Source organism: Actinia tenebrosa, unplaced genomic scaffold, assembly GCF_029948245.1.
Source record: "Actinia tenebrosa isolate PJP-AT-01 unplaced genomic scaffold, QUT_ActTen_1.0 PGA_scaffold0__85_contigs__length_37466705, whole genome shotgun sequence".
NCBI lineage: Eukaryota > Metazoa > Cnidaria > Anthozoa > Actiniaria > Actiniidae > Actinia > Actinia tenebrosa.
This window is the reverse complement of record NW_028292569.1, coordinates 9,971,082-9,986,892: the sequence shown is the minus strand read 5'-3', so window position 1 is coordinate 9,986,892 and position 15,811 is coordinate 9,971,082. Positions and strand designations below refer to the sequence as shown.

At 53.7% G+C, this 15,811-nt stretch overlaps 3 protein-coding genes and 1 pseudogene across 6 annotated transcripts in view; 2 read left to right on the top strand and 2 right to left on the bottom strand.

Moving 5' to 3' along the window:
- The window catches only part of LOC116295961 (rho GTPase-activating protein 32), a 66,700-nt gene that overhangs the window by 20,306 nt on the left and 30,583 nt on the right, over positions 1-15,811 (top strand). The window lies entirely within an intron of this gene.
- LOC116295962 (uncharacterized) lies at positions 656-2,875 on the top strand (annotated as a pseudogene).
- Positions 3,091-4,378, bottom strand: LOC116295969 (uncharacterized). The gene has a single exon (XM_031703931.2). It carries the CDS (start codon positions 4,312-4,314, stop codon positions 3,607-3,609), a length of 708 nt encoding a protein of 235 aa, XP_031559791.2. The 5' UTR covers positions 4,315-4,378; the 3' UTR covers positions 3,091-3,606.
- Positions 13,596-14,974, bottom strand: LOC116295966 (uncharacterized). The gene has a single exon (XM_031703927.2). It carries the CDS (start codon positions 14,862-14,864, stop codon positions 14,064-14,066), a length of 801 nt encoding a protein of 266 aa, XP_031559787.2. The 5' UTR covers positions 14,865-14,974; the 3' UTR covers positions 13,596-14,063.

The following is a 15,811-nucleotide window of genomic DNA, read 5'->3' as shown; positions in this document are numbered from 1 at the left end:
ACTGTCCAAGCAGCAAAAAAAAAATTTGTGTCTTTTGAAGATTGCGCATTGTTCTTCGATGAAAAGTGGTCTGGCTCTTCGACATAAGGACTACGAAAATAATTGTTACTCTCTGATGTATCGGTATTTTTTCTGGTATTCCACATTATTATGTAATCTTAATTTTAGAGATAATAAGATTTTAGGCCTTTTTATTGGTTGGAATTGGTTATATTCTACTCTACTCTTTCTGGATATTTTTATTAGTTGTGCACTAGATGGTTGAAACCCTCGTTTACATGCACAATTTCCAACTTGACTCATTTTGATAGGAAGTCAATCAAATAAATTAATTTAAGGCCCTGAATGCGTTTCCCATAGGCTTCGTTTTTGTCTCATTGAAAGCGTATTTGAGATATTACGCTTGCTCTGATTGGTAGTCTGATTACATGGATTTGCTTTGCACATTTGAGATATTACACGTGCTCTGATTGGTGGTTAGCTTACTTTATATGGATTTGTTTTGAACATTAGAGATATTACACGTGCTCTGATTGGTGGTTAACTTACTTTATATGGATTTGTTTTGAACATTTGAGATATTACGCGTGCTCTGATTGGTCGTCAAAATTTGCTATGCGTGTACTCGAACTTCCGCTTTTCGTTTCGTGGTTCTTTTGATAACACTGTCGGTCCTATTCAAAGCTAGTACGTCTAGTACAGTGATTTGAATCGCTATAGATCAAAAATGCACACACTCTTGGAGGCTGGACTAAAGGCAGTGATTAGTACTACAGTAAGCCAGGCTGCAAACGCTGCAACAAGCTCTCAATCCCGAAAAAACTTACGTCTCGTACGTTTGGAAGTTGAAGAATTGAGCAGAAAGATCGAACAAGAGAAAAGTGAAATCCAATCAGAATTACATAAAAATGCCAAGAAGGAGCTCCTTGCAGGTATATCATACTATGATGAAGGACTCGCGTTCTTATATGAAGCCTTAGACAGTATAAAGACTTCAACTGTCGAAAATCTCCCTCTAGAAACCAGGCTCGATGCCTACGAGGAAGCCAATCTAGAAGTAATTTTACAGCCCTTCATTGCTGCTCTAAAAGAAATCTCCTTGATAAAATGGCAAGATTTAGATGAGTCGAGGTATAAGGTGTTCATTGAATGCTAAGAAAAGATTTCAAGATGCACGCAAGAAAGCAACTAAAGCCTTCAACAATGAGGTTCTCGTCTCGTCAGAACGTGTCATGGCTATGCGCTACCGTGTACTGGCGACGATACTGGAAAGCATTGACCACCCCATAGATGTGATACCAGCGTGCAAGGCGTGCCTCAAGGAGCTACACTCTCTTCCTTGTGTCACAAAAAGATTTAGGGACTTTCAAGACCAGGTACACCACTTGAATCGAATAATTTGCGAGTTGACGCAGAGTTTTGGTAGACGTGGAGCGCTCCTTTCCTGGCCTTGTGTTGAAGTTGAAGGAAAGAAAATAGATCCACGAATGTTACTTTGTGGAATTACATCATGGTCGTTTGGGCAAAGAGGAGAAGACGCCCAAAAGCTGAAACATGCATGGGATATTACTTCAAATTCACTGGGGGAGTTTATTGTAGCAGACAGCGATGATCACACTGTCAAAATATTTGACAGCAGAGGCGAATTCCTTCACCGTCTTACTCCATTTACAAATGAGACGAGCTCTGAAACCCAATTGATATCTGAAATATGGAGCGTAGCTTCAGATAAGCATGACAACATCTACATCTTGGGGCAAGCGAAGAACACTAGTGATCATTCTAAGGGAGCGAGTAAAGTGCTCGTATATGACAAATCCAACAAATTCGTGTATAGTTTCTCTTTGTTAGATGGGTTTAGAGCAAGGTCAATGGCAATCGATAGTAACACTATACTGTTTATAACTGGCGGTGAGTTTACAAAATTTCACAAAAACAATCTCGTTTGTGTATACGATGGTGATGGGAAATTTGTGCAGTCCTTCGGAAGAGGAACAATAGAGCATGCTCTTGATATATGTGCCGCTGACAACGGTCAGGTCTTTGTGTTAGACCGTGGTGCTGGCGTGATAGTCTTCAATAACGGTGATCCTCTTCACCAGTTTAAAAGCATTACAGCCAATTTTAGTGCAATTGCATTTCACCCTGTCAGTCAAACCATCTTTGTGGCCTCGCTGTCTAAAACTGGCCCAAAAATTGTAGTGTATGCCAAAGATGGTAAAAAAGAACAAGTGATCGAATTTGATAGACAAGGAGTTCCGATTATTACAGGAATGAGCGTGACCTCCCAGGGACGCATTGCTATCACTGCAAAAGATTTGATCTTGTTCTCTTAAAACTGAACAAACACTTATATAACTGAATACGGTACCTTCAGAAGTCCATGCTTGTGGGCTTCCTGTGTTTATAGGCGATTGGTGCCTCCAATGCCCTTCCACAGGAAGCCCATAGCAGAAATGAAGATAAAAACGAAGATGCGTGGTAAAGTTTTTTAACATTTGAAGTAATTTAATAATAATAACTGAAACCTGTGGCTTTATACTAGATGTTCAATAGAATGAAAAATATCATTCATCGTGGGAGTTGAAGACTAGCAGTCGCGGTCTTTCTATAAATGACCCTCGATCTTTAGACAAATCAATAGTATCATTTATTAATATATCTACTGTTCACGATTCATATTTACCAATGACTATTACTACTTTCTAGATTTTTTTTTATTATTTAATTTTATTTCATTTTTTGCCTTTTAACAAGACATCCACTGTTGCTATTAACTTAGTGATTCAAACGATAAGATGCTTTACGCATGAGATTTTTGTACATAGAATCCATCGTCATCATTAATTTTAATTAATTACCAATTTAAGTCTTTGATGTACATTGTACTTACTGCTATTCATATGCAAACTAAACCGAGTAAAGCGTTACTCAATAAAGGTGTGGACTGAAAGCCTAAAAGATGGGAAATTCCCCTATTAGCCTCCTACGCAGATCTCCTTAGGGTCGGTCACGCAACGTTTCATATCAAAACTAAACCGAGTAAAGCGTTATTCACTAGATATGTACTGACAGACTAAAAGATGGGGATTTCCCCCATTAGCCTCCTACTCAGATCTCCTTAGGGTCGGTCACACAACGTTTCATATCAAAACTAAACCGAGTAAAGCGTTATTCACTAGATATGTACTGACAGACTAAAAGATGGGGATTTCCCCCATTAGCCTCCTACGCAGATCTCCTTAGGGTCGGTCACACAACGTTTTATATCAAAACTAAACCGAGTAAAGCGTTATTCACTAGATATGTACTGACAGACTAAAAGATGGGGATTTCCCCCATTAGCCTCCTACGCAAACATCCTTTGGGTCGGTCACGCAACGTTTTGCTGATTCTTAAATTCCAAGAACATGTCACGACAGCTAGATATTTGTGAAATAGGAATCGACTAGTATAGTTGGCAAAGCTAGATGAACTACTCTCAGTCGTTACAAGAACAGCATCGAAATCTAAATCACTCTAATAAAAGTGACATCTTCACTGTATCATGTATCAAGGTCCAGTTCTATAGCCCTTTCGTTTTGGCAGCCGAGTGTGATAATGCATTTAGATCTTCTTGAGACAGACCCCGTACGGGCGAATATCATCTTTGCTGGGGCTTATAAAATAAATGCCTAACAATGATTTAATGGATTCCGTTTTCTGGAGGTTGACACGGTTTTGTAGTATACATTTGTACTTTTCACCATTGTACATAAAGTCTGTGGCATAACGCTCGGCTACAAGGAAATCTGGTGTTGAGTAGATACCAGGGCCATACACTTGATTTACACATTTCTCGGTGTCGTATCCGTTATTCACAATACTCGAGACATTTTCTCTTTTATTGCCATGGTAGGATACTGCCCATTCTCCTGGGGAAGATCCTTCCCTCCAGCCTGGTTGTCCCAGCCAAACATCATCTTCATACTTTCCTATCACTCTCACAGCCCTTCTCTTCCATCCAGCTGGTCTCTTGTATGGATACCCTCCTCTGGTGCAGTTACTGTCATCTCCCTTGTAGTTAGTAAAGTCGTAGTCGTAGGATGGGTGGTATTCAGAATCCGGGATGTAAAATATTTGATCTGTTACTTGGCATTGGTCGTAGAACAGTTCTTGTAGTGTGATAGGTCTTGCATTGTCGGCGGATTTTCTTGCTGCTTTTTCGCTAATGACATTTAATCCAGAAATAGCAGAGAGACCAGCTGCGCTTCCATCAGTGAAATTTAACTGTAAAAACGAGTGGAGTACCGCTTGAATCATCGGATTTTTCATGAAATTTAAGATAGTTGTGTCCTTGGCGTACACTCGCGATCACTGACGCGATCACTATAGCAAATGTTCTCTCTTTTTTTTCTTTCATTCAGATCTTTTTAAGTATGACGCGATTAAGGGGAAGTTTTCTGTTACTATAAATATATTAATTACGTACAATCGCGGGAGTTAGTAGAGCCTAATTCAAAATACGGCTTTCAGTTTTTGGTTAAAGTGCTTAGACGAAAATCACTCCAAAATTAAAACTCTTTCATTCGAGCTGGAACTTTGCTGAAATAATCTTGAATACATTAAGAACCACTCACTGAAATATCTTTCTAATATTCGAAAGGAAAGGGCCAAAATTTTACGATTTATTTTCGTCCGCCATTAATTTCTTGTTACAAGAATTCGGCTCAAGAAGACTGGCACGAGTAACGTATGACGTCATACATTCAACCCAAACCAAAACATTGGTGGCTAATGTATGTACCATGTTCGTAAAACTGGGTTTATTTGGTTTATTCAGAAAATATATAATGTTTCATTCGATTCCTTAACTACTATATGACCAAACAATGTCTAGGCAATGAAATTTTTTCAGTTTCAATAATATTGACGATCATAATTGGGAAATTTCAATACATCTCGGCACGCCAAGAATCACAACAAAGTTCATAGGATGCATGGGAGTTATTCTAGCGGCTCCATCGCTCGAAGTGACAGGGAGATTCGGGATTTATTCGAATCATTCTAAGGATAACAACTTTTCAAGGTATATTCACATACAAGTGCAAAGAGCAACCTCACAATTTGGGTCCGCGAGACCCAAAAGCCACAAAATCAAAATCTACGAGCTGAGTGACAGACGCCGCTGTCGGGCGAGTAATAAATAAGAAACCTTTGACATGTTTTTTTTTTTACAAAGATGATATTAGATAATCGTATGTTTTTACCTATTAAATGCATAATAAACATTTTGGAGCAAATAATAAACGTTCTGTAGCAAATCAGGAGAATTACGAGCTCGCATTCTAAATTATTCGGCACACAGATCTAAGTAATTATCAACAAATCTTCACATCACAACGCAATCGGGTTTTTTTTATAACATCAATAGCTGTAAGAAACTTCAAATTTAAGATCTTTATATCATGGACAGTATGTAGCAAATACAAATCATGGAATGAAAGTAAGGAATTTTTACGAAAACCTCCTCGCAAGCATTGCTTCTTCTTCTAGTTCGGCTTCATCTTCTCTCTTATACACAATAACTTCTTCGTTGGTAGCAACTGGTTCTAACTCTTCAGGATTGACAAAGAGAACGTCCAAAGGACTTTCCACCATTTGAAAAGGTATCAAAGCTTTAAAAAAAGTTTACTGAGTTCATTCTTTTCACGATAACGCGTTAAAACATCAAATAAACTTCAGGTAATCGAACAAGAAATGTATGGTCAAAGCGACGCTAACTTGAATGGGTTGCATGTATGACGTCACAGAGAGAAACCGCTGTACATAATGACTCTTTGGCCGTGAGACAAACAAATTGATGGCGGACGAAAATCAACCATAAAATTTCGGCACTTTTCTTTCGAATATCAGAAAGATATTTCAGTGAGTGATTATTAATGTATCAAGGATTATTTCAGCGAAGTTTCAGCTCAAATGAAAGAGTCTTGATTTTGGAGCGATTTTCGTCCAAGTAGCACTTTGAAATATCGTTAAATTTTACGCGGTAATCAGAGCTGCTAACAATACTTTTCGCTAAGAAGTTTTGAATCCTTTTGCTAACCGAGTTTCACAGTTCCACTTCACTGGTTTGGATATATAAAAAAACAATATCTGAAGAATATAATCAATAAAGGAATCAGATAAAGCGTTAGCAAATAGATAGTTATTCCAATTTTACTCTAAACTTGACTTCATCACAGAATTCTCTTCCATACTCAACAAAATAACAAAGAACTAAACAAAGTAGGTGTTAAAAGGAAAATATAAAGGACGATTACTCATCTTACGAGCTAAATTGAGTATTTAAAATGTTAAATCGAGCGAAATACTTGGAATCCTTCGAATGTCAACAAGCATAAGAAGGGCACATGGAGTCTCTGAAAAATGCAGTTAATATTCACGACTTCGCCACAGGGCGATTCGATTTACTACAAATTTTGAGATGGGAGTGAATTTGACAGAACAAATTCATATTAAAAATGAATTCAAATGACGACAATTTTATGTAATATTTCAAACACGCGAGAGAGTTTTTCCTCCGATTTCCAAACACCGAAAAATGAGTTGAAAAAACGAGGCGCAGCCGAGTTTTTTTATCTGACTTTGAGGTGTTTGGAAATCAGAGGAAGAACTCTCTCGAGTGTTTCAAATTACTTCTCAAACTCATGAATATTTCTTGGAGAAAATCAAAGAAAAAGTTTACGAAATTTAATGCAAATTAAGAACACATTTCCAAACCACTGTCACAGTAGTGATTTGCTTTGTTTTCTCCTCATTAAATATTCATGAGTTAATGCAAATTAAGAACACATTTCCAAACCACTGTCACAGTAATGATTTGCTTTGTTTTCTCCTCATTAAATATTCATGAGTTAATGCAAATTAAGAACACATTTCCAAACCACTGTCACAGTAGTGATTTGCTTTGTTTTCTCCTCATTAAATATTCATGAGTTAATGCAAATTAAGAACACATTTCCAAACCACTGTCACAGTAGTGATTTGCTTTGTTTTCTTCTCATTAAATATTCATGAGTTAATGCAAATTAAGAACACATTTCCAAACCACTGTCACAGTAATGATTTGCTTTGTTTTCTCCTCATTAAATATTCATGAGTTAATGCAAATTAAGAACACATTTCCAAACCACTGTCACAGTAGTGATTTGCTTTGTTTTCTTCTCATTAAATATTCATGAGTTAATGCAAATTAAGAACACATTTCCAAACCACTCTGACAGTAGTGATTTGCTTTGTTTTCTTCTCATTAAATATTCATGAGTTAATGCAAATTAAGAACACATTTCCAAACCACTGTGACAGTAGTGATTTGCTTTGTTTTCTTCTCATTAAATATTCATGAGTTAATGCAAATTAAGAACACATTTCCAAACCACTGTCACAGTAATGATTTGCTTTGTTTTCTCCTCATTAAATATTCATGAGTTAATGCAAATAGGTGGGGGGGGGGCGTTCGTGGGCAACGGGGGGCCCCGCGGGGGGCGGCGGGGTCCATGGGCGGCGGGGCGCGGCTGGGGGGCACGGTGCGGGCGGGGGAGGGGGGCCGTGGGGGGGGGGAGAGGGGGGGGGCGGGGGGGGGAGGGTGGGGGCGGGCCGGGGGGGGGGGGGGACGGGCCGTGGGGGGGGGGGCGTTCGGGGGGGGGGGGGGGTCGCGAGAGACGGGGGGGTGGAGGGGGGGGAGGGGGGCGCGGGGGGGTGGGGCGCCGTAGCGGCGGGGGCGGTGGGGGGGCGGAGGGTGGGGGCGGCTGGGGGGTGGGGAGGGGTGGGGGGCTGATAGGAGCGGGGGGAGGTGGGCGGAGGGCGTAGCGGGGGGGTGGGGGGGGGGGGGGCGGGGGGGGGGGGCGGGGCCGGGGTGCTGGCGGGGGGCGCGGAGGGCGGGGATAGGGGGGGAGGGGGGCGGGGCGCTGGGTGGGGGGGGAGGGTGGGGGGGGGGGGGGCGGCGGGCGGGGGGGCCGGGGGGGGGAGGAGGGACGCGCGGGGGGGGGGGGCGGGGGCGGGGGGTGGACCGGGGGGGGGGGGGCGGGGGGGGGGAGGCGGGGGGGGGAGGGCCGGGCGAGCGGGGGGGGAGGGGCCGGTGGTCCGGGGGGGGGGGGGGGCGGTGGGGGGGAGGGCGGGGTGAGCGGGGGGGGACGGTGGCGGCGCGGGGGGGCGGCGCGAGCCTGGGTGTGGGAGCGGCGGGGGCGCGGGGGGGGAGGGCGGGGCGTCGCGGGGGGGGCGGGGCGGGGGGGCTAGGGCCGGCGGCGGGGGGGGGAGTGGCGGGGGGGGGGCGCCGCGGCGGGGCGCGCGGGGGCCGGGCGGGGGGAGGAGGGTTGCGGTGGGCCGGCGCGCCGGGGCAGGCGCAGCCCGAGGCCCGAGGCGGGGGGACTGAGGGGCGGCGGGGGGGGAGGCGCGCGGGGAGGGGCGAGGGGGGGGGGTGGAGGGGGGGCGGGGCCCGGCGAGGGGGGGGGGAGCGGGGTGGCGGGGAGAAGCGGGGGGGGGCGTGGGGGGGGGGGCCGCGGCGGAGGGGCGGGGACGACGGGCGGGTGGGGGGGAGGCGGGGGGGGAAGCGGGGGGGGGGGGGGCCGCGACTGGGCGGGGGGGCGGCGCGTGGAGGGGGGGGGCGGGCGGGGGGGGGGGGGGGAACGCAGGGGGGGGAGGGGGGGGGGGGGGGGGGGGGAGTGGGGGGGGCGGGCGGAGGGGGGCGGGGGCGTGCGCGGGGGAGGGGGGGCGAGGGCGGGCGGGGGGGGCGGCGGAGGCGGATGGGGAGGGGTGGCGGGCGCGGGAGGGGTGGGGGGGGTGCCCGGCCCGGGACGGGGGGGGCGGGCCGGGGGCAGGGGCGCGGGGGGGAGCGTGGGCGGCGGGGGGAGCGGGCGGGGGGGGGGCGGGGGCGGGGCGCGGGGACGGGGGGGGCAGGTCGGGGGGGGGGCGAGCGGGGGAGGGCTGGGGGGGGGGCGGGGGGGGGGGGGCGGAGGGGGGCGAGGGGGCGCCGGGAGGCTGGGGTGGACGGCCGGGGTGGGGGGGGGGGTGGGGTGGGGGCGGGCGCGGGGGCGGGCGGGGGGGGGTGGGCTGGGGGACGGGGGGGGGTGGGGGAGGTGGGGAGCGGGGGTGGGGCAGGGAGGGGGGAGGGTGGACGGCGGGGGGGGGGGGGTGGGATGAGGGGGGGGGGAGGGGACGGGGGGGGCCCCCAGGGGGGGGGCGGGGGCCCGGCGGGAGCTGCGCGGGGGAGGGGTGGGCCGGGGGGGAGGGGGCGCGGGGGGGGGGGGGGCGGCTGGGAGGGGGGGGGGGTGTGCGCGGGAGGAAGGGGGGGGGGGGGTATGGGGCGGTGGGCGGGGACCCGGGGAGGGGGGTGGGCGGGGGGGGGGCTAGGGGCAGGGGTCGGGCGGGCTGGTGGCGGGGGGGGAGGAGCGCGGCGCGGGGAGGGGGGGGGGGCGAGGGGGGCCCCGGGACGGGGGCGGGGGGGGGCGAGGGGGGGGGGGGCGGGAGGGGGAATGGACGGGGGTGGGGTGGGGGAGGGGTGGGGGGGGGGGGGGCAGCGGGTGGGGGGGGGGGGCGGGGGCGTAGGGGGGGGGGGGGCGGGGCGCCCGGGGCCGGGGGACTGCGGCCCGGGCGGCGCCGGGGGCGGGAGGGGGGGGGTTGGGGGCGCGCGCGTCCTGGAGGCGCGGCCGCGGCCGGGGCGCGGGGGGGGGGGGGGGGGGGGGGGGGAGGGGGGGGGGGGGGGGGGGGGGGGGCCGGGAGGCGGGGGGCGGAGGGCGGGGAGGGGAAGGGGGGGGCGGACCGGGGGGGGGGGGGGGGGGGGGGGGGGGGGGGACGGGGCCGGGCTGGGGGGGGGGGCGGGGGGAGCGGGGGGGGAGCGGGGGGGGGCGGCGCGGGAGACGGGTCGGACCGGGGGGTGGGGGGGGGCGGGGGGGGGGGGGCGCGGGGGGGGAGGGGGGCGGGGGGGTGGACAGTGGGCCGCGGCGGCGGGGCGGCGGGGGGGGGCGGGGGGGGCTGGACGGCGTGTGTCGTGGCGGGAGCGCGGGGGGGGCGGCGCGGGCGCGCGGGGGGGGGGGGGGCGGGTGGGCCGGGTGCAGGGGGGCGGGGGGGCGGGCGGGGGGGGGGGCGGGGCGCGGGGAGGGGCGGGGGGGCGAGGGGACGCGGTGGCCGGGGGGGGAGGGAGGCCCGCGGAGGGGGGGGCCCGGGGGGGTGAGGGAGGGGGGGGCGGAGGGGCGGGGCGGGGGGTGGGCGTGGGGGGGGGGGGGGGGGGGGGGGTGGTGGGGCCCCGGCCGGAGGGGGCGGCGGGGGGGGCGGGGGGGGGGGGGGGGGGGGGCGGGGGCGGGGACGCGCCGGGGGAGTCGGGCGGGGGGCGGGGGGGGGGAGGGGGCGGGGGCGTGGGGGGGGGTGGCGGGGGAGGGGGGGGGGGGGGGGGTGGGGGGTGGGGGGCGGGTGGGGGGGGGGGGCGGGGGGGGGGGGGGCCAGGGCTTGACGGTGGGGCGTCCGCGAGGGGCGGGGGTGGTGGGGGGGGGGAGGTGGGTGGCGGGGGGAGGGGGGGCGGGGGGGGGGTGGGGGGGGGGGGGAAGGGAGGGGGCGGCATGGGGACGCGGGCGGGGGGGGGGGGGGGGGGGGGTGTTGCGGGGGGGGGGGGGGGGGGGGTGGGGGGGGGGGGGGGGGGGGAGGGCGGAGGGGGGCGGCGCGGGGGGGGGGGTGGCGGCGGGGCGGGCGGGGGGAGCGGGGGGGCGGAGGGGCGTGGGGGGGGGGGGGCGGGGCGGGGGGGGGCGGGGGGGGTGGGTGGGGTGGAGAGGGGGTTGGGGGTAGGGGGGGCGGCTGGCGGGGGGGGGGGGGGGGGCGGGGGGGGGGGGGGGGTGGGGGCGGGGTGGGGGTGGCGGGGGGGGGATGGGGGGGGGGCCGGGGGGGAGTTGGGTGGGGGGGGGGGGGGGGGGTGGGCGCACCGGGGTGGGTGGGGCGAGGGTGGCGTGGGGGGGGGGGGGGTGGGAGGGTTCGGGGAGAGGGGGCGGGGGGGTGCGGGAGTGCGGGGGGGGGCGGCTGGTGGGGGGGTGGTTTGGGGGGGGGGGGGGAGGGGGGGGGGGCCGGGGGGGGGGGCTGGGCGGGGGGGGGGGGCGGGGGGGCGAGCTGTACGGCGGTTGGCAGCCGGCGCCCGGTGTGCGCGGCGTGTGGGGTTGGGGGGTGCCGGTGGGGGGGGGGGGCGCGGGGGGGTGGGGGGGGGGGGGGGGGGGGGGGGGGGGGGGGCCTGGGTGGTGGGGGGGGGGACGGTCCGGTCCGTGGGCGCGCGGGACTAGTGGAGGGGGGGTCGTGGTGGTGGGGATTGGGGGGGGCGGTGGCGCAGTGGGTCGTGTTGTGTGGTGCTCGGCGTGCTGTTGGTGGGGGGGTGGTCGGTGGGGTTGTCTCGCGACGGGGAGGGGGGGGGGGGGGGGGGGGGGGGGTGGGGGTGGGGGGGGGGGGCGGGGGGGGGGGGGGGCGGGGGGGGGGGGCGGGGGGGTGGGGGGGGGGGGGGGGGGGGGGGGGGGGGGGTGGGGGGGGGGGGGGGGGGGGGGGGGGGGGGGGGGGGGGGGGGGGTGGAGGGGGGGGGGGGGGGGGGGGGGGGGGGGGGGGGTGGGGGGGGGGGGGGGGGGGGGGGGGTGGGGGGGGGGGGGGGGGGGGGGGGGGGGGGGGGGGGGGGGGGGTGGGGGGGGGGGGTGGGGGGGGGGGGGGGGTGGGGGGGGGGGGGGGGGGGGTGGGGGGGGGGGGGGTGGGGGGGGGGGGGGGGGGGGGGGGGGGGGGGGGGGGGGGGGGGGGGGGGGGGGGGGGGGGGGGGGGGGGGGGGTGGGGGGGGGGGGGGGGGGGGGGGGGGGGGGGGGGGGGGGGGGGGGGTGGGGGGGGGGGGGGGGGGGTGGGGGGGTGGGGGTGGGGGGGGGGGGGGTGGGGGGGGGGGTGGGGGGGGGGGGGGGGGGGGGGGGTGGGGGGGGGGGGGGGGGTGGGGGGGGGGGGGGGGGGGGTGGGGGGGGGGGGGGGGGGGGGGGGGGGGGGGGGGGGTGGGGGGGGGGGGGGGGGGGGGGGGGGGGGGGGGGGGGGGGGGGGGGGGGGGGGGGGGGGGGGGGGGGGGGGGGGGGGGGGGTGGGGGGGGGGGGGGGGGGGGGGGGGGGGGGGGGGGGGGGGGGGGGGGGGGGGGGGGGGGGGGGGGGGTGGGGGGGGGGGGGGGGGGGGTGGGGGGGGGGGGGGGGGGGGGGGGGGGGGGGGGGGGGGGGGGGGGGGGGGGGGGGGGGTGGGGGGGGGGGGGGGGGGGGGGTGGGGGGGGGGGGGGGGGGGGGGGGGGGGGGGGGTGGGGGGGGGGGGGGGGGGGTGGGGGTGGGGGGGGGGGGGGGGTGGGGGGGGGTGGGGGGGGGGGGTTAATGCCAATTATTAAGAAACCATTTCCAAACCACTGTGCACAGTAGTGATTTGCTTTGTTTTCTTCTCATTAAATATTCATGAGTTAATGCAAATTAAGAACACATTTCCAAACCACTGTGACAGTAGTGATTTGCTTTGTTTTCTTCTCATTAAATATTCATGAGTTAATGCAAATTAAGAACACATTTCCAAACCACTGTGACAGTAGTGATTTGCTTTGTTTTCTTCTCATTAAATATTCATGAGTTAATGCAAATTAAGAACACATTTCCAAACCACTGTGACAGTAGTGATTTGCTTTGTTTTCTTCTCATTAAATATTCATGAGTTAATGCAAATTAAGAACACATTTCCAAACCACTGTCACAGTAGTGATTTGCTTTGTTTTCTTCTCATTAAATATTCATGAGTTAATGCAAATTAAGAACACATTTCCAAACCACTGTCACAGTAATGATTTGCTTTGTTTTCTTCTCATTAAATATTCATGAGTTAATGCAAATTAAGAACACATTTCCAAACCACTGTCACAGTAGTGATTTGCTTTGTTTTCTCCTCATTAAATATTCATGAGTTAATGCAAATTAAGAACACATTTCCAAACCACTGTGACAGTAGTGATTTGCTTTGTTTTCTTCTCATTAAATATTCATGAGTTAATGCAAATTAAGAACACATTTCCAAACCACTGTCACAGTAGTGATTTGCTTTGTTTTCTCCTCATTAAATATTCATGAGTTAATGCAAATTAAGAACACATTTCCAAACCACTGTCACAGTAATGATTTGCTTTGTTTTCTTCTCATTAAATATTCATTCACCAGTAACTTGATAGCAGATTAACGTAACGTATTAGTGTAACGCACGTCCTAGTAAACCACTTACTAGTGAGTACGTTACACTAATACGTTAAATTTGAATGATAAGCTGCTCTCGAGTTACTTACATTACTCCTGCTACGTTAACGATTTACGATTACCGGAAATTCAACGTATCAGCGTCTTGTTTCAAATCTCAAATGACACAGGAAACCCAATAAAGCACTTACTGATTTTTTTTATTCATGAACAAATTCTAAACACAGGAAACCCAAAAAGCACTTATTGATTTTTTTTATTCATGTACAAATTCTAAAGCCGGGCTCCCTGTGTATTTACTCGTTCAGGTTTCGGTTAAATAAATTAATAAAACGCAAGTAAACAGACTCATTTTACTACTAAATATTTATTTTAGATACTGGTATTCAAACTATAGTCATGCTCTAGTTCTGGATTGCGTGTTTTGTCAAATACGATCCAAGGCCGATTTCTCGGTACTTCCCTAAAATTCTGAGAAAGGCAGAAAGGTCTAGAATATATGCATATGTAAATTAGCATGCAGCTAAGGGGCAACCAGGTGCTCTATTTTCTTTTCTTAGTCTCTACAAAAGTGTTATCTATGAAAATCGATTGGCGAAGACAAATCCTAAATAAGTTCATTCTCTAGTGAGTTTCTTTTTCTAAACTCTACAAGTCTACTCCACATGAAAAGGATAATTCTCGTCGTATTGATTGATTTGCGAAGACAAATCCTAAATATTCCACTAAAGTCACTATTCCATAATCCTAAATATACCTGTTCAAATAAAAAGTTATGGAATATTCGTTGGAGTCGTAGTTGGTTTCGACCGGGCTTGTTTAGATTTTCTTGATACACACTCCATAAGGACGAATATCGTCTTTATCAGGAGTTACAAAGTATATCCCGTCGGGTGTTTTATGCTCCTTGGTCTTCTTCAGGTTGACTCGGTTCTGGAGAATGCACTTGAAGTTTTCTCCTTTGTAGTTGAACTTTGTAGCATAACCTTCAGCTACTTTAACGTCTGGTGTGGAGTAGATACCAGGACCATACCGTTGACGTACACTCCTATTGGTGTCGTATCCACCGGCCACAATACTGGGGACGTTATCTATCTTCGTACCATGGTAGGATACTGGCCATTCTCCTGGAGAAGATCCATCCCTCCATCCTGGTTGTCCCAACCAAACATCATCTTCATACTTGCCGTTCACTCTGACAGCCTTTCTGTTCCATCCAGCTGGCCTCTTGTATGGATAGTCTCCTCTGGTGCAGTTAGTGTCATCTTCCTTGTAGTTCGTAAAGTCATAGTCGTACTGTGGATCGTAAGCAGAATCCGGGATGTAGTAAAGTTGTTCTTGGTCGTAAGCTTCTGTCTCGGAAGAGCTGAGGTGACCGTAGAAGACATCCTTGATTTCGAGTGCTTTCACCTCTTTGCCTAGTTCAAGCAGCTTTTGTACATCCTTTTCGCTTATGATCTTTAAACCAGTGATGACAGAAAAGGCTGAAGCTGTCGCTTCGTATGTTTCTTGTGTCGTCCAAGTCGTTGCAGGTGTAGGAGTATCACCGTTTTCACCTCTAAAGTACCTCCATACCCACAATCCACCAACCATTACACCACCTATAAAAGGAACTGCCATTTGGGAACGTCTTCACTTGATATGCGATTTTCCGAGTTTCCTTGCACGTCAGAACTGTTATGAACCTTAGTTTATCGTTCTTAGGATTGCTTTTATAATCATAGTAAAGTGACACCTGTCATGATCTAAATCATATACAATTTAAGTCTTTCCAAGAAATGTTATGAATATCAATACAGAACATTAGGAATCAAGTTCAAGTTCCACATAAATATTTATGCAGTTCAAGTTCTTGAAAATAATGGGAGAGAATGGTCACCGCAGAAACAACCAGAATAACTTTAGTTTTCATACATATTAACTAATTTTGCGTTTTCAAATATATGCGTTTCGATCGTTTACAGCACCTTTCGTAAATACGCGACCTCGACAAATTTGGCGCATGCCCAAAACACAGGTTTTGGCTTCCGTCAATCAAACTCACGAAAACAACCGAATGAATTGCGAGCGAACCGAACGAATACGAATACTTGTGATCTATATAGATAACTTCCTAAAATTGCCAGTTGGTCAAGAGTTTGAGAAAGAAATCGCAGAGGTTCCGATAAGTAGTAAGCATGGCTTTTGTGAAAAAGTGATAATACCACAAAGAGAAACGAAAAGTGCGTTATGGTACAGCCCTTTGAGCATAACCTGGTAGACCAAGATCGATCCAGAACATTTTCCTTTGAACTCTATATGTAAGGCTATATCTCGTAATATTTCAAAGATTACATTGTATTGAGTGGACGAGATGTTTCGATGCGTAAAAATCGAACTAGAGTAATTTCCTGAATTGTAAATTTACAGGCTACACGGATAGTTAGTCAGGATAAATTATCTCGAGGAAGAGAGAGGAGCTACTAGACGAGTCAGAGTACAGATCGGTTTACGACGAACTAGCTTGATAGTCAAGAGGGTAGTTTTTTCAGTTCCAACTGAAGAAGTAACATGTGTATGGTTTGCTC